The sequence below is a fragment of the Bubalus kerabau genome, chromosome 7, assembly GCF_029407905.1.
Source record: "Bubalus kerabau isolate K-KA32 ecotype Philippines breed swamp buffalo chromosome 7, PCC_UOA_SB_1v2, whole genome shotgun sequence".
Classification (NCBI taxonomy): Eukaryota; Metazoa; Chordata; class Mammalia; order Artiodactyla; family Bovidae; genus Bubalus; species Bubalus kerabau.
The window spans coordinates 87,519,864-87,544,110 of NC_073630.1; the positions used below are offsets into that span (position 1 = coordinate 87,519,864).

General features: G+C 37.5%; 1 protein-coding gene and 1 long non-coding RNA gene across 4 annotated transcripts in view; one reads left to right on the top strand and one right to left on the bottom strand.

Moving 5' to 3' along the window:
* Window positions 1-394: 394 nt before the first annotated feature.
* LOC129657929 (uncharacterized) lies at window positions 395-23,200 on the bottom strand. 2 transcript variants are annotated; one of them, XR_008717177.1, is made up of 4 exons: window positions 23,066-23,200; window positions 10,462-10,576; window positions 3,610-3,693; window positions 395-1,054 (listed from the first exon to the last, which is right to left on the bottom strand). It is a non-coding gene; the product is annotated as an uncharacterized LOC129657929 (long non-coding RNA). The 2 variants fall into 2 exon arrangements; XR_008717176.1 differs by lacking the exon at window positions 23,066-23,200 and adding an exon at window positions 10,991-11,565.
* Window positions 8,385-24,247, top strand: part of STAP1 (signal transducing adaptor family member 1) — a 34,428-nt gene continuing 18,565 nt past the window's right edge. The window contains exons 1-3 of one of the 2 annotated variants that reach the window (XM_055588694.1): window positions 8,385-8,530; window positions 12,334-12,537; window positions 21,383-21,454. In XM_055588694.1, coding sequence (XP_055444669.1) covers window positions 12,418-12,537; window positions 21,383-21,454 — 192 coding nt within the window. In that variant the 5' untranslated portion in view covers window positions 8,385-8,530; window positions 12,334-12,417. Of the gene's footprint in view, window positions 8,531-12,325; window positions 12,538-21,382; window positions 21,455-24,247 lie in introns of those variants that run through there. The other variant, XM_055588695.1, reaches the window with a different exon arrangement.

Sequence of the window (24,247 nt, forward strand, 5' to 3'; positions counted from 1 at the left end):
GCATGAAAGTGAAAAGTGAAAGTGAAGTCGCTCAGTCATGTCCGACTCTCTGCGACCCCATGGACTGCAGCCTACCAGGCCCCTCCGTCCATGGGATTTTCCAGGCAAGAGTACTGGAGTGGGGTGCCATTGCCTTCAGTTGCGTCAGTCGTGTCCGACTCTGTGCGACCCCATAGACTGCAGCCCAACAGGCTCCTCTGTCCCTGGGATTCTCCAGGCAAGAATACTGGAGTGGGTTGCCATTTCCTTCTCCAATGCATGAAAGTGAAAAGTGAAAGTGAAGTCGCTCAGTCAGACTTTTAGCGACCCCTTGGACTGCAGCCTACCAGGCTCCTCCGTCCATGGGATTTTCCAGGCAAGAGTGCTGGAGTGGGGTGCCATTGCCTTCTACAAGACTGACTTAGACCTGACCATTTTATGATTCTGTGACCTTTTTTATTATTTAATAAAAAATGTATCAGGGAATTCAAATCAGAAAATGGATTACCCTCTCTTAGGCAAGGGAAACAAAAGCAAAAATGAATAAATGGGGCTTTATCAAACTAAAAATATTTTGCATGTTGGAGGAAATTATCAACAAAATGAAAAGGCCACCTATTGAAGGGGAGAAGGTATTTGCAAGTGGTACATACAATAAAGAGTAAATACCCAAAATGTACAAAGCACTCATATAATTTAACATCAAAGAGCTGAAGAACCCAATTAAGAGTGAGCAGAGGAGCTGAATAGACATTTTCTAAGGAGAGCCAACCAATCCATTCTAAAGGAGATCAGTCCTGGGTGTTCTTTGGAAGGCTTGATGCTTAAGCTGAAAGTCCAATACTTTGGCCACCTCATGCGAAGAGTTGACTCATTGGAAAAGACTCTGATGCTGGGAGGGATTGGGGGCAGGAGGAGAAGGGGACAACAGAGGACGAGATGGCTGGATGGCATCACCGACTTGATGGACGTGAGTTTGGGTGAACTCCGGGAGTTGGTGATGGACAGGGAGGCCTGGCGTGCTGCAGTTCACAGGGTTGCAAAGAGTCGGACACGACTGAGCAACTGAACTGAACTGAAAGAAGTCATACAGATAATTAATAGGTACATTAAAAGATGCTCAACATGAAAAGGGACCCCTCCTACATTGTTGGTAGAATGTAAACTGGTACAGCCACTATGGAGAACAATATGGAGGTTCCTTAAAAAACTAAAAATAGAGCTCCTATATGATCCAACAATCACTCTCTTAGGCATATATATGGAGAAAGCCATAATTCAAAAGGATATGTGCACTCCAATGTTTATTGCAGCTCTGTTTACAGTAGCCAAGACATGGAAGCAATCTAAATGTCCATCAACAGAGGAATGGATAAAGAAGGTGTGGTACATATATACAATGGAATATTACTCAGTAATTAAAAAGATGAAATAATGCCATTTGGAGCAACATGGATAGATCTGGAAATTATCATACTAAGTGAATTAAGTCAGAGAAAGACAAATATCTTATGGTATCACTTATAGATAGAATCTAAAAAAAAAGATACAAATGAACTTATTTACAAAGCAGAAACAGACTCACTTAGAAAACTAACTTAGTTACCAGAAGGGAAGAGGGGACAGGAGAGGAATAGATTGGAATTTGGGGATTGACATGTACACACTACTGTATTTCAATTGGTAATCAACAAAGACCTACTGTATAGCACAGGGATGCTACTCAATATTCTGTAGTAACCTAAATGGGAAAAGAATTGGGAAAAGAATAGAAAAAAAAAAAATTGTTCAACATCTCTAATTATCAGAGAAGTGCAAATCAAAACCACAAAGACAAGTCATTTCATATGTTGGTCAGATGGCTATTATTAAAAAGACAACAAATAACATGCGTTGGCTAATATATGGAGAAAAGGAAACACTTATGCGCTGTTGGTGGAACTGTAGATAAGTATAGCCACTATGAAAAACAATATGGAGATAAATTTTAAATAGAACTATCATATGATTCAGCAGTTCCATTGCTGTGTATTTAATCCAAGGAAAACAAAATTCAAAAAAATACTAATTCATAAATATTTATGCATCCTTATATTCATAGCAGCACTGTTTACAACAGCCAAGAATGGACACTGCCTAAGTGTCCCTCAACAGATGAATGAATTAAGAATACCAGTAAAATCATTTATTGAATTCTTGCTATGTTTTAGGCATTTCAACTAGATCTCAAAACAAATTAATCCAGATTTCAACAACTGGATCATAAAAAAGAATAAAATCTTCCCATTTCTGACCACAGGGATGGACCTAGAGGGTAGCATGCTATGTGAAATAAGTCTGACAAGAGAAAGGCAAATACTGTATGATTTCACTTTTATGTTTAGTCTAACAAACAAAAGAACAAATGTAACAAGATCAAAACAGTTATAGATACAGATAACAAACAGGTGGTTATTGGGGGGATGGGGGAGGCAAGAAATAGGTGAGGAAGCTTAAGAGGTACAAACTTCCAGTTTCAAAATAAATGAGTCACAGATATGAAATGTATAGTATAGGGAATATAGTCAATAACTATGTAATAAAATATATTATTTATTGAATAAATTCATTAATCAAGAGTTGAACAAATATTTTTTTTAATTTGTAACATTTTAACAAATGTTGTTACCAGAAAAGACTTTTTTTTTTATAGGAAAGAAGCACTGAAAAATCAGACAAGTCCAAGTTTCACTCTACTTCACTAATTCTGCCATAATGAACAAGTTAAACTGTAAGTTTCTCAATTCTCCTGTCTGTAAAATAGGAATAATGTTAAAGTTGTTGAAATCTGGATTAATTTGTTTTGAGAGCTAGTTGAAATGCCTAAAACATAGCAAGAATTCAATAAATGAGGCTACTGGTATTATTATGGTGCTTTTTAGACTTGGGAATCCCAGGGATGGGGGAGCCTGGTGGGCTGCCATCTATGGGGTCGTACAGAGTCAGACACGACTGAAGCAACTTAGCAGCAGCAGAAGCAGCAGCAGCAGTTTTGCCATCCAGACTATATTATATAATTTGGTCTCACACTTGAAATAGTAATACACAAAATTATTTACTGAGTGCATACTGTATGGCAAGTTCTATCCTAAATGTTCTCTGTGCAATAACTTATTTAATTCTTAGAACATTCCTATGAGAAAAGACAACAAATATTGACAGTTTATAGTCAACAGAAACAGAACAGTCTTTAAGTAACTGCCCAAGATCACACTACCATTAAACAGCAGAGCTGGGTATGAACCCATGTGCATAACTATGGAAAACTATGTGAACAGAAATGAGATCAGTGGTTACCAGAGGATGATGTCATAGGGGAAGAAGACACTGACTATAGAGAGTCAGGAGGGCAATTTTTGCAATGGTGGAAATAATAATTTATGTCTTGATTATAGTGGTGGTTATATGTAAAAATACATATATGGCTATATGTATTTTTCAGAACTCTTAAAACCGTGCTCATTTTTAAAAGGATGAACTTTGTTGTAAATTATACCTCAATAGGGGTCACACAGAGTCGGACACGACTGAAGCGACTTTGCAGCAGTAGCAGCAGGGGTTTCTCTGATCACTCAGTGGTAAAGAACCTACCTGCAATCTCCCCTGGAGAAGGAAATGGCAACTCACTCCAGTATTCTTGCCTGGGAAATCTCATGGACAGAGGAGCCTGGCAGGCTACAATCACAAAACAGTGGGACACAACTTAGAGACTAAATAATACCTCAGTAAACTTAACTTGAAAAATTAAGAACATGAGAGAGAGACATACAAACTAAATGCAGTGTGTGAGCTTCGATCAGAGTCTTCAGATCAAAGAAGCTATATTAGAGCATTAAGCAACAGTGGAAAAGTAAAATATTGACCATTGTATGACCGAGAATTGTAAATTTTCTTAGATATTATAATGCTAGTGTTAATGTAAGAGAATGTCCTTATCCTATTTGTTAAGCATATTCACTTAGGTTTTTCTGACAAAATTATTTTCAGATTCAAAGATTCTACCGGACTGTAACTGCCAAGTTAATAAAGTGTGCTTGCAATATGCAGATAGATGGCAGCAATGTTCACCAAAAAATAAATAAATAATAATGTTATGCACTATGTCTTAAAGTCCTGCATTGAGCTGGTAATTTTAGAGTGCTGTATAAACTGATCCAGCATTAAGTTTCCTATGTTATTTTGGCACCAACCATTTGATTCTTAGTTGTAATTATACTTCATTATATAATACACTGCTTCTCTTAACAAGAACATAACAAATCTCTATTCCCTAGTCTCCATTTCTGTTGCCTCTAGTTTACTTCTACACAATATAACTCTTTTCTCATAAAACAGAGCTTTTGTAATTTAAAACACACTTAGATTTTCAAAAATTTAATACAGTTCTGCATTATAATTTTAACCTTGCAAGGACAAATTACTTTGATGGTACTAGGCAAAAATTTAAACAATGTACATTCATACTTGGGCTTCCTTGATGGCTCAGACGATAAAGAATCTGCTTGCAATTCTGGAGACCTGGGTTCAAACCCTGGGTTAGGAAGATCCCCTGGAGGAGGGCATGGCAACCCACTCCAATATTCCTGCCTGGAGAATTCCCATGCACAGAGAGGCCTGGTGGGCTACAGTCCATGGGGTCATGAAGAGTGGGATATGACTGAGCGACTCAGCACTATTGACATAAATGTGCTCTAGATACATTATTTGAATAGATCATGGGCTTCCCTGGTGGCTTGAAAGGTAAAGACTCTGCCTGCAACTCTCGGAGATCAAGGTTCAATCCCTGGGTTGGGAAGATCTTCTGGAGAAGGAAATGGCAACCCACGCCTATTCTTGCCTGGAAAATTCCATAGACAGAGGAGCCTGGTTAGTTACAATCCACGGGGTAGCAAAGAGTAGGCACCACTGAGCGACTTTCACTTTCACTTTGAATAGAGACATTATTTGAAAAACGCAGTTTATCAAATAGCAGTACAGAATTTATCTGATTATATAAATATACACAAATAGAGAAAAAGTGCCAAAAAAGTTATGATACCCATCCAAACAATGCTAATGGTATAGATAATGGAATAACATGTAATTTTCATTGTCTTCTTTGTGCCTTTTGCTTTTGTCTAAGACTTATGTAAGTTTACTTATAATTAGAAAAAATAAGAAATTATTTTAAATATGTATAGGAAATGATATATATTATAAACTCAAGTGCCTAAAGAAAGTTTAAACAACAAAATGCAAAAATTGTAGCTTGCTGGCAATACCTAACAGTAAGAAATTTACAAGCTGAAAGAAATAGAAAGATAAACTGCAAGCAAAGTTGTAAGGCAGAAACGATGTGCTGTTTATATAGAGAAAATTTGTCAGACACTGAAAAACTGTTCATATTTGCAAAATAGAGCTAGATTATAGAGCAACTCCAATGTTAGGATAACTTTTCCCTTATTCCTATAGACCTTGGAAAACTGTATTGATCTGGTATAAGTTACATAAATTCATGCTAGCTAATTTAGGTATCTGTCAGCTTACGTATGGTTGGAAGGGATGGAAAAGTAATGTATTTTGGGCTTTTAGGAATGATTCCCAAACATACACTACAGAACTGAATCACGAAGAGCCAGTTGCATGAAGCAAAGTGAAAAACTGGGAAGTCGATTTTAATGCTTAGTCTCCAGAAAGTCACCATAATTACCAAACTGCCATGTCAAGGAAGCCACCAGAAGCAAGAAGTCTCCATGAGCAGGAAACATCCTTACTGCTTCTGGCTTCAGAAGCACATTGTACCTGCCCTGATCGTTATCAGAAAACCAGTGTTTCATGCCTTGACTATCAACACTCATGAAACTGGTGATCAGACACCGAGACTTCTGATAACATTGCCACAGAAAAATCAGATGCCTATAAACCATGCTCACCTACAGAAAAACCAAAGGACTGAGAAAGAATGAGTTCTGTCTCCCCTCCTCCTTGCCAATATTGAATGCAGGCCCTCTCTAATTGCAAAGAAGACTGAGAAATGTAGTTTTTAACTTCTAAGCCTCTGAAGTAAAGAATGGCACACTAGCAGGGGTTGGAATGGATGTAAAGCACCAACCTATGGTTAACAAGGTTATTGAATTAAACCACTCTGAAGAGCAACTAATGTCACTTCTGTAACAGTGATTCCTTACCTTTTTTTTTTCCTTTCTGTCACAGAATATCTAGTAGAAACCTTTTCTGAATAAAAATGACTTACTATGGCACAAAGTTTTCACCTAATCATTAAAATTAAAACTGTTTTCAGTTAGAATTAAAGTCGTGAAACATAAATGTATTCAGTTCACATATCTTCAAGATTTACTGCAATACATTGCGATACAAATGGCAATAAATTGTCAATAAACATTAAGTAAAACAAGGGTCAGAAATTAGGATGTACTAGAATGGCAACCCACTCCAGTACTCCTGCCTGGAGAATCCCATGGACGGAGGAGCCTGATAGGCTACAGTCCATGGGGTCACTAAGAGTCGGGCAAGACTGAACGACTTCACTTTCACTTTTCACTTTCATGCATTGGAGAAGGAAATGGCAACCCCCTCCAGTATTCTTGCCTGGAGAATCCCAGGGACAGAGGAGCCTGTTGGGCTGCCATCTATGGGGTCGCACAGAGTTGGACACGACTGACGCGACTTAGCAGCAGCAGCAGCAGAGAGGGATTGGAGACTCCTATTTAGATTTACCGACTGAATCAATTTCAATAAATTGGATAATAAAGTATTTTAGAGACCCTTACATATTGTAAAAATGTGCATTCATTCACTTTAATTGTATTATAACATAGATGACTTATAGATAACAAAGAACATTAAGATATTGGTTTTATATGAGTTAATCCATATACTTCACTCAAAGCTGTTGAGTTATATTTTTCATATATCCTGATCTAAAGCAAATTCCTGTGATGAAGATGCTGATGGTGACTATACTAGTTGGATTTTGAATATTTTCAAGAATTTTATAGTAATATAATTGTTATGTTTGTGCGTGTGCTCAGTTGATCAGTTGTGTTCAACTCTTTGTGACCCCACTGCCTGTAGCCTGCCAGGCTCCATGGAATTTTCCAGGCAAGAATACTAGAGTGGGTTGCCATTTCTTACTCCAGAGGATCTTCCCAACTCAGGGATTGAACCTGTGTCTCTTGCATCTCCTGCATTGACAGGTGGATTCTTTACCAACTCTGCCACCTGGGAAGTCCATGAATGTTATACAGGGCAACAAAAGAATCATACATCAACCAATGTTCACACATATCAGAAAAAAAGAAATTCCTGTCACAGTGGAGGCTAAGAACTAGAATCATAACTTTTTTTCAGCTGGAAAAATTTAATAAATGGTTACCACAATCTATAATACTTCTTATTGACCTTGACTTCAACATAATCCCTGTATTTGAAAAACTCAGTTTCCTGTTGATACAGAGGCTATATGAGTAACTAAAATACAATGGAACAAATACTATAATAAAAAATTCATAAAATGCTATGGGAATGCAGGATGAGAGAGACAAATGTTCCTCTTGAGGATGAGGAAGGATTCAGAAAATCTTCACAACAAAGATATACTCAATCTAGGTCTTCAAGGGCAAGCAGGGAGTTGTATTAACAAGAGGGCAGAAGGGCACCAAAGCAAAGTGTACAGTGATTGGAAAGGTATGAGGAGATGGGAAAGACCATGAGTATTAAGACAACTGGGAGTAAGCAAGGTTACTAGAAGAGAGAGTATTTTTAAGAAGTAGATTTAAAAGGGTTAGAAATGACCTTGTGATGTTTGAGCGTTTTGTTGGTGCTCAATTAATATTTAGTGCTGATGAAAAAGATAAAAGAATGAATCTGGAAGGACGGAGACTTCATAAAATGTTTGAAGCAGGGAAATGACTGGCTTATACTGCATTTTAAATGGATCAGAGAGGCAAAGAGTGGAAAATAGGAGGATGCTAGAAAGAAGCCAACGCACTCCAGTACTCTTGCCTGGCAAATCCCATGGTAGGAGGAGCCTGGTAGGCTGCACTCCATGGGGTCACTAGGAGTCGGACACGACTGAGCAACTTCACTTTCACTTTTCACTTTCCTGCATTGGAGAAGGAAATGGCAACCCACTCCAGTGTTCTTGCCTGGAGAATCCCAGGGACGGGGGAGCCTGGTGGGCTGCCGTCTCTGGGGTCGCACAGAGTCGGACACGACTGAAGCGACTTAGCAGCAGCAGCAGCAAAAAGAAGCCAGGGCTTCCCAGGTGGCGCTAGTGGTAAAGAATCTGACTGGCTATGCAGGAACTTAAGAGATGCGGGTTCCATCCCTGGGTCAGAAAGATCTCCTGGAGAAGGGCATGGCAAGAGCCTGGTCAGCTATAGTCCATGGGGTCGTACAGAGTCGAACGCGACTGAAGCAACTTGGCATGCATGCAGAAAGCAGCCTGTTGCAGCTCTTAAGGCAAGAAACGAGGAAGCTGTTATCCCAGAACTGAACTGGTTTGTTCAAGGTCTGGAGCTGGTTAGCAGCAAGACTGGCTTCTCTCCCTCTGCTCCAACACTTTTTCTTACCTACAAATGTATTATTCACCACTTAAAACTTACAATATCTGTAAGAGGATTTCTATTGTAATGGTGCAGTGGTATAATGATGTTGAAAGTCGTGGACAGGTCCAACTGGATAATAATATTTCAGCAGGATTTTTGCATTTTGTCAGTTTTAGGAGGATATAATTTGAGCATTGTTATATTAAGGATCAATTTTACTTGCAAGTTGGCAAATCAAAGAAACTTACAGAAGCTGTTGAACTGGTTTTTCTTTAGTTTATTTTTTAAGTTAAGAAAGACATAATTAACTAGATGATTATTTCTCAGATATATTCCTATCTTTACATTTTTCTAGAGATATTCTTTCTCCCATGAAACTCTCTGGCCATAAGGCCAGTGACTACTTTTCTTCTATTCCAACCACTGATGATTACCAACATCCTGTCTCCTGCCCCTCTTCTTCATTTCTCAGTTCTCATCCCTCCTTTCACTTCCCCTTTGTATTATAGCTACCAGCTGTCAAGAAGGTGGATTAGGTCATTTGTCAAATTAGGTTTTCCTTTGCCACTCAAATCACTTCCTTAGTATACTGAAACTAAAAATTAATTATGGCTTTGTCTCAAAAAATGTACTTGGACTTATATTTTATCATTTAACGTTTGGGGTAGCAAGAAACAGGTCTCAATATAAAGGCAAGGCAGTAACTCTGAATCTTCATCTCCCAATTTCAGTTTCAAGCTGCTTTGAGGCCCTTTAATGGACCAGAACCTGGTGGTCTGGAGTCTACCGATAAGAAAGTAAAGGAGAGAGAAAGAGGCTGATATTCCTTGGTTTATGCAGAAAGCCAATAAAGCCCCTGCACGGGGCTTGATCTATTCACAAAGGCCTCAGGCGCTCTCTCAATGGGGTGAAGGAGGAGAGCGCCTTCTTGAGAGGGTCTTAGATGCCCGGGCAGGAACGTGAACTCAGCCTCTGCACTTCAGGGGATCAGCCTGAAAAAGAGAGAGAGGGAGAGAGAGAGAGAGAAAGACACGGGGACCAGAGCTCTGATGGAGCAAAGGTGTTTTAATCAACATGGTGTGGGCATATATACTGTCTTACAAGGTAGTTATTCTCAGCAAAGATAAAGATTAAAATTCCAGACTTACAAAACATAGGCGATCCATATTAGACAGAGAGAGTTGTAAACAATCACTTTTACCGTGAGGTTCACAAGAAGGAAGAGGGTACTTATCACCGTATAGAAAAACTAATGAAGGAAATGCCTGGATTCCTCAGCCCCAGGAGAGGCTTGCCTCTCAATTCCTCAATATTCAGGAATTAATAAGGAACAGAGGATTCCTGACAGATCCAAAACAGCACACAGGAAGCCTCCTGTTAAATGCTTCCTGACAAAGCTGTTTTCATTTTCATAATGTATCTGAACACTCTTTAGTTTACTGATAATCAGTCTGTATTGCTCTAACTGAGAAGAACTTACTTGTAATTCTATGCAATTGCAATGGGTTTCTCTATAGAATTCCTTGCTCTATAGAACTTCTGTCACAATTAATCCTCAGACATTTCCTCTAGGTGCTCAGTCACCTGAGAATACTCTGTGGCCTAAAGGAACAAATGTCCCTTTTTCTTTGAAGCTGAATAATTCAGTTTCTCATTTCACTAGAAATATTTTATTCAGACTATATATCAACTTTTTTTTTTAAACTTAAGCCAAATTTAATGGAAATCCAACCACTCATATTTCCTTGGGCCTCCTGCTCAGATTCCCCTAGATCTCGACCTAGGAAATGCACTAGTGCCCCTACGACTCCAAGTCTTGAATAAAAACAGCTCAAATAAAAATTTCAGGCTTATCACTTAAAAGCAATGAGATCCAGATAACAGGAGAACTCACTGTTCTGAGGAGTACTAAGAAGCCAGTGGGGCTCAGTGGACTCATACTTGTGTGGAGTGCCAGTCAGGGAAGATTCCAGGTATCTTCTGGTGGGTTATCGCTTGTATCTTGCCAACTATACCATGCATGTGAATGAAAAAGTTAATCAATAGTACATCTAAGAAAGAAATGGAAAACTTTATTCAAGCCAATCTGAGGATTATAACCTTGGGAACAACCTTTCAGAAAGTTCTAAGGACTGTTCTGCTTATTAGAGATCAAAACACCATTATATAAGTTTTTGAGACAAAGAGTTTTAGGTCAAAAACATATTGACAGTTTACAAATGCCAGTACAAAGCAAGTGGTGGGTCATCAAACCTCCTTACCAGATTGAGAAGGAAGGTTATCTCCCAGGGAGGCCTAATTAATGCAGATACACAATATTGAACACACTGAAGGGGAGAGAAGAGGCCCAAGTGGGCAGAGAAAAATTTTATGTTTAAATTTTTCTTGTCTGGCTATAAAATAGGAATTTTATTTCATCATACCTCATTTTGTAGACAATCTGATTCCTCACACCTACAGCTAAAGATCCATTAGAACCATACTGGTGGGGAAAACCACATGGTCTTTCCATTAGGAAAGGAGGCTCAGATTGGAGATTCCTGTATTGCTTTGACTGATGAGAATAGGCTAGTCTAACAGGAAAGAATGCTTAGGGCTGCATCCTAAACCTCAAGCAACTCTGTAATATTAAGGGTGAAATAGCAAATGGTGGAACCTCTCAAGCCCCCTGCAAAACAAATGAGATATCCTTCCTGTGTTCCTCTCTCTCATCATTCTTTGCACAGTGCTGTACCAAATCCAGTCTCTCAAGGACCATTTTCCACGAGCAAATAATGAATGCATTTGGGCCTCAGTGTAGCTCTATAAATCTTACTAGATAGCAGTATCCCATCTATGCATCATAGCATCGGTGATCCTCTGCTTAGAAAGCAAAAAAAGAACAAAATATAAGCTCGAAAATTTACAGCTTTCTCTGCCAGACATATTTTGCCAAATATCCACTGGTAAATGACCAACTCAAAATATTGATTGACAAAGAAGGAAAAAATATCACATTCCCATAACTGCAGTTTACATTTAGTGAACCATCAAAATGGGCATGGGATAAATAGCACCATTTTTCTAAAAATTTAAACAAAGTTCAGTTCTGAAATGCGGTCCTCCCTTGCTATCAGTAGGTGATCAGTTCCAGGACCCCCACCGATACCAAAATCCTTGAATGCTCAGGTTTCTTATATAAAATAGCAGAGCATTTGCATATAACCTACAAAATCCTCTTGTATACTTTAAATCATCTCAGTTATTTATTATACTTAATACAATGTATGAAAATAGTTTTCAAAACATGGGAAATTCAAGTTTTGCCTTTTGGAAGTTTCTGAATTTTTTTTCTAAAATTTTCTATGCATAGTCAATTGAATCCATGTAGAATCTGGATAGAAGACCAGCTGTACCTAAAACAGAAGAGTATTAATACAGTTATCCTATGAAGTAATTTTTAATGAAGTGGAACTAATTCAAGTCATGTCTTCTTGGGATAAAAATGGGCAGCAACAAACAAAAAAGGTGGGAGAAAACAAACATGACCTAGGTGTCTCCCCGAAAGTCCATAATCTCCACATCTGTTCTTTTCATCCTCTGGTGACATTACTTTTCTGTTTATTTTGCTATTGTAATTCTAAACACATGTAGTTTCCTGAGAGATTACCCTCTCAAAGTTGGTCTACGCCTGTTCTTTCTTACCTCACAAAAAGTAAAGAAAAAAAAGTGTGCGTGTGTCCTATTGGTGGTTTAAACTCTTAGCTGGCACTTCCTCTTTGAACAGTTGCCCTTTCCTCGCACACAAGAGAGATCTCATTTTGTCTGAAACTGGATAAAGTTGAAACAAACCACACACCAACGAGAGGGTATGATGGCTAAGAAGCCCCCGAAACCAGCCCCTCGCAGGATCTTCCAAGAAAGGTCAAAGATTACTGCTCTACCCTTGTACTTTGAAGGTTTTTTATCAGTTAAGCGGTCAGAATACCAGGTAAGTCCACAGATGATCATATTAAGCTAGAAGCTTCTGTCTTAATATAAAATGTATTTTATGGTGACATGATGAAACAAGGGCCTTCTTGTTTCTGCTAGAATTGAACCTTCTTTCCTGAGGTAAGAAATATGATCCCAATTTGCATAATTTAAATACAACTATGGCTTGAACTCATATGTGTGTATATATGAGTATTATGTATAATAATATAAGGTTCTAATGTTAAGTCACTAATGTAAAAAAAATTCCTAAATTTCCAAAAAGTGTATTTAAACATCACAGAAAAGTTTAGCTTAGAAGATAAAATGTTTGGTATATATTTTCTCTGCAATGTACTAGTATGCTTCCATGATGACATGTACTATTAAGATAAAATTATACTATTCCTGAAATTAAAACCGGCTCCTATTCTGTTTGATTGAAGTTTTCAAATAATGATCAAATTATTTTTTATGATAAACTTTTGAAAAAATTGGGACAATGATAAACTTGACAATGTTTAAGATTCTGTATATTTAGTTATATGTTCTAAGACACTTTCAAGATATTGATTTTAAAAGATGATACTTAGGGTGCTCTATGGGTAGGTGTACACTAAACTACATAAACACATTCACTCTAAGAAAATTCACAAAGCACGCTGTATTTTTTAAGCATAAAAATGAAAACTTATAATTAATTAAAATCAGTGCTTTTGAAATACTAATTGTGGATAATTTGAAATGAATAAGACATAAACACGGAAGTGTCTGTGACTAAAGAAAAAAGAAATAATTAACTTAGGTCAAATTTTATGAAATGTTAACATTAATTGAAGCTAGAAAAAAATTAGGTTTTTGAGAAATGCCTTAAGAAATGTTTAATAATAAAAATATATTTTCTGAGGATTTATTAATGCTTACAGAAAATTTGTGTATGTAAAAATATCTGTAGCAGCACAATCATATTTCTTGTATATATAATCAGATCATTTAATATTGGAGAGGAAAGACATGGTAATATGTATTCTGTTATGGGTGTTAAATATGAATTAGTAATATCTGTCAGTTACATGCCAGGAAAGGGGAGTTGGGAAAAAAATTTTTAGATTGTAATTTAAACTTGTCTATTTATTGAAATTTTTCCAAAGACTTTGTAATGACTGTTTCTGGTACTGGGTTCCCTTTAGTGTTTAAAAAGGGCATTCCATTGGTCTGGATAGTAGAAAAAACAAGGATTTTAGAGGTCAGTAAAACATGTCTTTACCTAATGGTTTTGCCACTTATATTCTGTGACTTTATACAAGTTACTCAATTTCCTTGAGACTAAATTTCCTCAACTATAAAATGGAGGGAATATAACTTACCTCTCAAGGTATAATGTCTGGGATACAGTCAGTGCTTAATCAATTCATTCATTTAAGCAGTGTTTATTTTGTGTTTCCTATGCACCAAACATCACACTCAGTTTCAGAGAATATGAATAAAATACAAAACCCCTACCTTGGTGAGGGTTAGGTTAGTCAGAAGTGATGACTCACTTACCCGAATGCCAGTCTAACTTTTCTTAGAAAGCATACTTTGAAACGGAAAGAATAAACTATAGGTGTAAATGTTTTGGAGGAAATTAACTTATGCTTCCAGTTGAATTCATAGCAAAGTATCTTTTACTTATATATCAGAGAAAAGAGAGCAAGAGAACGACAGTAATGTCTACTAACAAGGTGGTTTCAAGGATTAAAGGGATAACAAATATAAAACACCTGCCTCATACTAGAGATTAGATTCATTCTCCTTCTATTTTATTATCTATCACATTCTTATTAACCTACGAAAATCAGTTTTTAATCCCGCTCAAAGGAGGGCCATGGTGATAATTAGAGTGCTTGAAAACAGAAGCAATGAGAGAAAGTTAAGGAGAATACTGGTTTTTCTAGACAAGTGGCAGCAAAGTGCCAAAGAATTTTTGAAAGGGAGGTGAACCAAAGGTATATAGGTCTTCTTTGACAGGGGCACTTTTAAGAATTAAGGAGATTTGCCCTTGAGAAAATGTGCCAACATATACCATTTTAACCGCAATTCCAAGAGGTCCATGGATCCGAGGTCAAGAATCCATAAAAATACATAATTTTTATGGTGAAAATGTGGGAAATTTTACTTAACCCACAACACTAGAATTCTGGATGATTAGATACATTAGATAATAAAAGCCATTGCTGCTGTTGCTGCTAAGTCGCTTCAGTCGTGTCCGACTCTGTGCGACCCCATAGACGGCAGCCCACCAGGCTCCCCCGTCCCTGGGATCCTCCAGGCAAGAACACTGGAGTGGGTTGCCATTTCCTTCTCCAATGCATGAAAGTGAAAAGTGAAAGTGAAGTCACTCAGTCGTTTCTGACTCCCAGCAACCCTATGGACTGCAGCCTACCAGGCTCCTCTGTCCGTGGGATTTGCTAGGCAAGAGTACTGGAGTGGGTTGCCATTGCCTTCTCTGAATAAAAGCCATTAGGTGCTATAATGAGATACCCATGGCATCACAGCTTTTAGAAATTGCAAGATTCTCATTTTGGGGGAACTATTTGAAAATAAGAGAGAGTTTGGGTAACATCTCACAGTTTCTTCAAACTGTGATGTGTTCAAATTAAAAAAAATAGTATGTAACATGTCTTCTTATTAGCCTGAACATAGAATATGACCATTAAAATAGCTTCAAAGTAACAATTCTCTCACTAGTCCTCCAACTGCCGCTAATTCATTTAGAAAAATTTTAGGACTTGGCTGTGCTCTCAAAAAGTTCTCTATGCTAGTGCTTTCCAAATTTTTAAAGTAACACACTCCTTTCAAGAAAATATTTTGAACATAGATCTCTAACATAAGAATATTAATTTGTTCAGGAATTATCATGTGCTCCTGTACTAAGTCCAAAAAATGACTGACTATATGCAAGAAAAGAATTAAGAAAGATGAAATAAATGAAATATAAATAAATATTCTAAAAGTTTCTTCCCCAATGAGATCATCTTACATGCTTCCAGGGTTAAGTGCCACAGTTTGTAGACTACTATACAACGTCCTTCCTTAAGCAAAGAACCTTTATTCACTCAGAAGAGAAAAAAAGGAAGGAACTTTTTATTGGGGACAGAGGATAGAGAGAAACTTTACTGGATTTGCACTGTCTTCCATTTTTACTAGTTATATGAGTGAGAAAAGAGTCCTGGGTGCCAGGAGATGTATCAGTCCTCCTGTAGAACTTGGGCAATCCCTCATATCTTTTCATCTGCTTCCTGTTTTGTAAAATGGACAATTACCCTCTTGTATAACTGAATGGGTTGCTGTGATGATCGAATGGACTATATGAGTATATTTTCTTGAGGTGTTGACATGGGAGATATGTTGGGCTCTTAATGTCCTGTCTCTCTGGTCCTTATAGTAATTCTTCTGGGTAGAAATAATTTTATCCACTTCAAGATGGGTGAATTGTTGCTCACAGAGTTTATGTTCAAAGTCCCTCACCATAAAGAACCCAGCTGGGATTTTATTGCAAGGCACTTGACATCATGCTGCCTTTCAAACTAAAGTTCTAATTCCATTTATTGGGTTTCTCAAGGTTGGGGATGTCTAATCACTAGATTCTTTATCACACTGAGCTCAACAGTAAGCTCAGTACTTTCAAAAACAATAGCTTAATGAATGAAAATAATAGTCACCTTAAACTCCAAACAAGGTCATCTAATGATAATGAAGCTAGTGATAAATTCAAAAGGCCCATTTCAGTATCTTTTCTTCAGCAACTGAACATTTAAGTGACTGCTTAAAATTTAAGTGACTGCTTAAAAATAAGATATCTTGTATTAAATGTATTTAATTCAAAAACAGGTCCTTCAAATTTAATTTTTAAAATATTTATGTTATCTCTGTAGATACAAATATATACCTATATGTTGGTCATTACAATTGATATTTATAGATGACTTAAATTATACTAGTTTCCAGGAGCACTTCTCAGAAACTAAATCAAGACTATGACCTGCAGATCTCTGCATATTGAATGTAAATTAGAAGTATTCTTAGGTTTGTGGCTGTGGTTGGTGTTCACAGGGCCCACTGATATTTATAACCTTCCTTTTTGTCCTGGCTGCCTTTTTCTCAACTCAGTGTCTTTTGTTCTTGCTTCTTCCCTCATTTAATAAACCCTCCTTTATCCTTTCTAAAAATCTATATGTTTATTTATCAGTAATGCTCCCATATTTCCCTCATTAACTCTGTGCAATTCATACCATTCTCTCATGACTGAATACCTCTATAATTTTTCTCAGAAGCACAGATGCATGTATGCATGTATATATAGAGGGAATGCAATAAACTTTGACTGCTATTAGTGATTTTAGTTTTTCTATCTTATGGTAGGTTAATACTGATGAGGCTAATTAAGAAGATTAACAGAGTGGTACTACAGGCTTTTCTCTTGTTTTCTTTTCCTCCAGGAATCATAAAATTGGGTTTGGCCTTGATCTTAGATGCCACACTTCAGTAAAATTACACAACCTGTGATTCAATTCTCTAACCAATATGCCTGTATTCCAAACTCCTCCCCACTTCCTCACCCCTGTCCTAGTTCCAAAATATCATGTATCCTTGACTTGCTCCTTGCATTGAGAGACTTCCTATTAGAGCAGAATGTAAAAGCCTTAAAAAGAGAGATACGATTTTTTTTTAAAGCTCCACAATAAAACTGAATTGTTTTATTATTTAATCTCAAATCAATTCTGAGAAAATTCAAGTACTTTTTCAACAGAGTGACAATATACTTTCACAGTGTTTACAGAACACTGGGTTGATCTTAGACTGTGTAGGTTAGCAACTTTTGAAACCAAATTTCTCAATGCAGTTTTCTATCTCTTTACTTACTGCTACTGCTACTGCTAAGTCACTTCAGTCGTGTCCGACTCTGTGCGACCCTATAGACGGCAGCTCACCAGGCTCCCCCGTCCCTGGGATTCTCCAGGCAAGAGCACTGAAGTGGGTTGCCATTTCCCTCTCCAGTGCATGAAAGTGAAAAGTGAAAAAGTGAAAAGCTCAGTCGTGTCGGACTCTTAGCGACCCCATGGACTGCAGCCCACCAGGCTCCTCCATCCATGGGATTTTCCAGGCAAGAGTACTGGAGTGGGGTGCCATTTCCTTCTCCAATCTCTTTACTTAAGACCGTATGAAAGCATGATTTCATATAGGAATGACAATGAATTTCATTATTCTAGTTTATAAAATATCTTCTTGTACAGAATCCCATTGAAAGAGATCTATTTTAGAGATTTTTAGATGCCACCACTGTCACACACCCATGCAAATTACCATGTGGAAAGAATGTTACTCTTATTAATAAATTCTATCAATATGTAGATTAGACTCAAGGCTAAAACTGTGTTGACACTTTACCCCAGATTTAAGTAGTCTTTATGATTTTTTTTTAATTGATTTGACTGTCTTGGGTCTTAGTTGCAGCACGTGGGATCTTCAATCTTCCTTCGGCATATGGGATTTTTTTTTAGTTGAAGTGTACAAACTCTTAGTTGCTGCATATGAGCTATTAGCTCCCCCACCACAGAACGAACCTCTGCCTATCCCTCTTGGAGACCCTCTGACACATGGCAGGAACAGAGCAGAACATCCTCTCTGTGTGGTAGGCTGAGTTAAGAGATGATGGCAAGGCACTGAGGTGAGGATCCTGTCTCCCAGGCTTAGCTCTTAGATACTCAGTCCTACTCTCTGCAGAGGGGGTAATTCTAGCAGTACCATGCAGGATAGACTGGAGGGCGAATGAAAGCAGCAGAGACACCAGGCAAAGGGTTATTTCAATGCCTTTAACTTTTTTTTATCCTATGTGAAAATAAGGAAATAAAAGACTTCTGGTGGGGGCTGAAATTAAGGTTTATTCTGTTGCCTTATTAAACTGCTTGACTCCAAGATGTGTCAGATATATATTGGCATCTGGATTTCAGACAAGAGGAAGAATCTCTTTGTTCAGTTTTATAATTGCTCCTTTGGGGACCATTTATTGGCTGATAACGTCAATCCTATGCCCTTTGGAATTGTTCTTTTCTTTGGTCATCAGTTATTGGTTGAGGAAGCACCAGCAGGTTCATTCCATTATATTATAGCCCACTCTGTGTTGAGAGGTAGGATGAAGAAAGAGCACAAGACTTGGACAGAGAAACTGTGCTCCAAGTTCTACCTCTGCCCCTGATGTAGGTTGCTGCAGGACTACCATCAGTTTGTTCAATCCTCACTGTATACACTCCTCTTAGAAATGTGACTTTTCTGCTCCTTCCATAAAGAGACTGAGTCTATTTTCCTGCCCCTTGAATCTAGATTGGGTCATGCTTTGATAAATGTGACAAAAGCAGAGAATCAGGCAGTACTTGCACTTTGGGTTTTGTCCTCTCTTGTCCCTGGCCATGGGGTCACAAACAGTTGGACACTACTGAGCGACTTCCCTTTCACTTTTCACTTTCATGCACTGGAGAAGGAAATGGCAACCCACTCCAGTGTTCTTGCCTGCAGAATCCCAGGGACGGGGGAGCCTGGAGGGCTGCCGTCTATGGGGTCACACAGAGTCGGACACGACGGAAGTGACGCAGTAGCAGCAGCAGCAGCAGTCCCTGGGCATTCCTTCTGCTAGCACGTGAACAAGTCTAGGCTGCTGACTGGAAGATGAGACTGCATGGAGTGTGATTCCAGTTGTTTCAGTGGGGTGATTTCTAGCACCAAAAATCAATTCTCTGATTCTCTTGGATATCAACTGGGTGTTCAATAATTCAGTTCAATTCTGATACTAATTACCTTCAAATTTAGTAAAGACCCCACAGCTTAATTAAGAGCTGAGTCCCACAAAACTATCTCCTACTTCAACCACTAGCCACAAATCCCAGATCTCCTGTCCTTCTCACTGACTGGCTATAAATCAGGGTTCCCAGGGCCCTTTCCCAAGATTTGACAATTTACTAGAATGGCTCACAGAAATCAGGAAAAAACTGCTTACATTTACTGAAAAGGGAAACAAATGAACATCTAGATGAAGAGGTCAAGGTCTGGAAGGATCCTAAGCATGCGTGTTATTGTCTCTGTGGAGATGAGGTATACCACCCCTCTGGCATATGGAAGCTTATTAAATCTCGTTGTTCAAGAGTTTTTATAAAGCTTAACTTCTTCCTTCTTGGAGGTTGGTAGGTGGGGCTGAAAGCTCCAACCCTCTAATTATTTGTTCTTTTAGTGACTAGACCCATCCTGAAGCTATCTAGGGGTCTCATCCTAAATTACCTCATTAGTAAAAATTCTGATACGACGTAAAGGGGTTCACTAGGAATAACAAAAACACTTCTATTAGGAAATTCCAAGTGTTTTAGGATCTCTATACCAGGAACTTGGGAACAAAGACTAAATATATTTCTTATACTAACACACTCAGTCATTTTACAGCCCCAGCCAAGACCCCAAGCAAGTGAATGAGGGCCTCCTAGACCATTAAGTCATGGCCAAGTATACCCGGATCCATAGTATCATCAGTCAGCCACAGGATGAGGAGAAATAGAAAATGCTTACTGTTTTAGTCCACTAAGTTTTACGGTGGCTTGATATACAGGAAAAGCTATTATAGCACCTTATCAGCCGTAAAGACAAAGTGAGAAAATAGTTCTATTAAGACCATGAGAAAGGTGGTTGCTGTAATTCAGAATCAATTTAATCTTGAGCTTTCTGAGAGCCAAGGAAAATTAAAGCAAGATGGGTTATAGTGTTCCCATTATTTGAGAAAATTAAATATATAAATTCTGAAGAGGTGACCAACGTTTTGCTGATCAGAAAAAGGCAAATGCTATGTCATTATTAACGAGATACAAAATACCATAACATGTAAGAATGTCTTTACATTTATAAGCAAAAGAAAAAAATTCCTCATTTGATTTTGTTACATTGATCCTCCATATAAGTCAAGATAATCTAACATCTGAAAACCCAGCTTAGTAAACCCTAAAGGAAGGAAAGATCAACATGTTCATAAAACTAACTGGAATTTTTCAAAACATATTTTTGCAAAGAGCTGGGATAAAGGTAAGTGTTTAGATGTGGAAGGATTTTTTTTTTTTTAAATTCTTTAACCACTCCCCCCCAACTACCACCCTTGCCATTCTTTTGTAATACAGCCACTCTTCATAGAATGTTAAGTTCTTATCTAAATAGCCTTTCACTTGGTCAAGAGCCTTACTAGACTACTTAAATATTTTAAACTTAAAAAAAATCGTGTTCCTATAGAACTCACAATAAAGTGAATATGTTAATTATGAAATGTTAAGCACATGAATGAAATGTGAATTCAAATTTCAGCTTTGATTGTGTTATTTTTATCATTATCAATTGCACATATTTCCTTGATCTATATAAATATATTCTATTTATTGAACCTAAACTATGAGCCATGTACTATGCTATGTGTTTTAATCCGTTCAGTCCTTTCAACTGTCTTGGAAGATAGACATTAAATGCTTTATTCTAACCTGATCCTTTGATTACAGGTGCGAGCTTTCATTGAAACTGCACAGAAAGTTGAGTCTTGAATCAATGAGGAAAGTTTTGGAAAATAATGTATTTAAATACAAATCAAATTACATCCCTACTACATGCCACATACTAAAATTTGTGAAGGATTTATTGGAGGAATTAAATGTAAAATTAAGCCATAAAAAGTAGGTTATTTATCTCAGGATAAAGAAGAACCATATATCACATAGAAATTAACAAAGTTACAAAGGGAAATATCAACGGGAAAATAGTTGAGTATACATAATGAAATAATGCTTACAATCTCTTTCCTGCAGGAGTATAAGCATTACTGGACAGAGTTGAGAGGAACTACACTTTTCTTTTACACTGACAAAAAAAGTACAACAGTAAGTAGACATGTTCAGCTGATTCAATTTTTTTTCCAATAAATACTTGTCATATAATATTCTGTTATTCATTCTTGTCTGTTATTCATTTTCTGCCTTCTGAAAGTAAAGATGTTCTAGTATAACCAACTGAAATAAGAACATCTATATCTGGGGAGGGAGGAGGGAGGAGGGTTCAGGATGGGGAACACATGTATACCTGTGGCGGATTCATTTTGATATTTGGCAAAACTAATACAATTATGTAAAGTTTAAAAATAAAATAAAAAAAAAAAAAAAAAAAAAAGAACATCTATATCTGTGATCCATGGTAAAATTTCCTGGGCAACTCAGAAGAAGGTATTAACTCATGTTTTTAACTTTGCATTCTTTTCTTTCTGAGCCTGATAACAAAAAACTTAGTTGAGAAGTGAAAATTTTAGCTAAACATCTGGATTCAAATTAAAGTGATGGCTTTAATTTCCCCTACTTTTGGTCTTGCTGTAGCATGTATTTATAATCTGAAAGGAACTAGATGATCCCAAAGCCTGGTAACATAGAGTATGTCACAATTTAAATTTTCTAGAAAGACACAAACAAACCCCATGAGACAGGACTTTGAAAAGCTCAATCATGAGGATAACAATAAAGAAATTCTGAGATTATTTATTTGTATTAATTCTAAATAATTGATTTATATTTCAATTTATCCACAAAAAAATTGAAAATGGTGCATTTCATTTTTTCCACAAATAAAATGTAGCATTTAGTAGCAAATGCATGCCTACCTTGGAATGCTATGCTTATGAGATTTTATAATCCAATAACTTAATATAAATATTTTAGACCATGGATGCAGTAGCCCACACTTCTAGAACATGGTTATCACATGACTAGATTGAATGAAAGATACAGAAAAAGAGTCTGTGTGATGTATCTTACCTGCAGGCATTTCAGCACCATTAATAATAGTAAGCTAGCCAGAAGTCATTTAAAAAAACAAACAGAAAACAAACTTAAAATGGTCATCTTTCACCATATTTCTGGATAGAGATAAGATTTATATAAAAGTGTTTTCAAATACCATAAAATAAATTTTAACAAAAGTAATTTCTCTGTCTTGTCTCCACATTCCCACTGATGTCAGTGAAAATAAAAGACCTTGGCCTAAACCTTGTACAATACTTGTATGTGAGAGAGTTAATAGTAACTATTTACTTACTCCATGGCAAGAGAGGTACAACTTCGTGATTGGGATATGGTCTTTAGGTAGACTACCAGGGTTTTGTCCCAGCCCTGCTCCTGTTCATGGTGCCATTTGGGGATCTTGGGCTATTTACCTAACCCCTCTGTGTCTCAGTGTATCAGATAGGGTACTGGTAGGAAACAGATGACCTCTCAAATTAGGTAATTCAAAGACAGTTTAATGACGATACTATACTCAAAGCAGTGGACAGGAAGTAGGAAAACCACAAAGGATAGTACAGAACCTGAGGCTCTGTAACAGTGCCCCATTACCACACCTATGAGGAGAGGAAAGAGAAGGAGAGTACTGAGAGAGCAGAAGACTGCCTTGAAAAGAATGTGATCTTTGACAGAGGAAGCAATTGTATAGAGTAATAAACATCCGACCTCACTCTCCTTGTTCCTTTGATCTCCTGCCAGTGTTCACCAGTGTTCCAGCCCAACAGAAGTCAGAGGTGAAGGAAGCCCTTCATCTTGTCCAGAGAGTTCCTGCTCTTGGTGCACAGTGTTAGATGGTGAAGGAATAAAAGTGACTCTAGAGGAGCAAATGAAAGATCTCCAACATAATCAGTTTCAAATCAAAATTAGGATGGAAACAGTAGCCCATCTCATAAAGTCCCCCCACCCCCGCCTAAATTAAATGCAATAGTAAATAAAAGGACTAAAGAGAGTCTAAAGACTTAAGAGAGTAGCTGGCATATTAGTAAGCCTTTAAGCATTTTACATGTATTATCTCATCTAATTTTCACAACCACCCTGCAGAGTGGGTACTATTTTAATCCCAACTTTCTAGATGAGAACTGTCAAATTTAAGATTAAAAAACTTATACATGATCAGAAAGCTAATGCAAGGGGTATAAACCAGATCTTGTTCTTGAGCCAGCATTCTTAACCATGACCCATGAAGAGACTGTCAGGAATAATGAAATTCTGTGGAATCGCTTGTTAAAAGAGGATACAGACTTTTGGGGAATTTTTTCAGTGATAGTTTAGGAGAAAGCACAGAGATAGAACAAATGAGATCTGTAGATACTTAGCCTGTAAGAAGGGAATAAAAGCAATGACAAACCTAGAAAGCATATCAAAAAGCAGAGACATTACTTTGCCGACAAAGGTCCATATAGTGAACACTATGTTTTTTCCAGTAGTCATGTACAGATGTGAGTTGGACAATAAAAAAGGCTGAGTGCTGAATAACTGATGCCTTCAAACTGTGATGTTGGAGAAGACTCTGGAGAGTTCTTTGGACAGCAAGGAGATAAATCAGTCAATCCTAAAGGAAATCAGTCCTGAATATTCATTGGAAGGACTGATGCTGAAGCTGAAGCTCCAATACTTTGGCCACAAAGAGCTGATACAAAGAGCTGACTCAGTAGAAAACACCCTGATGCTGGGAAAGGTTAAAGGCAGGGGGAGAAGGGGGCAACAGAGGATGAGATAGTTGGATGGCATCATTGACTCAATTGACATGAGTTTGAGCAAGCTTCAGGAGATGGTAAAGGACAGGGAAGCCTGGCTTGTCCATGGGGTCACAGAGTTAGACACAACTGTGTGACTGAACAAGAAGGG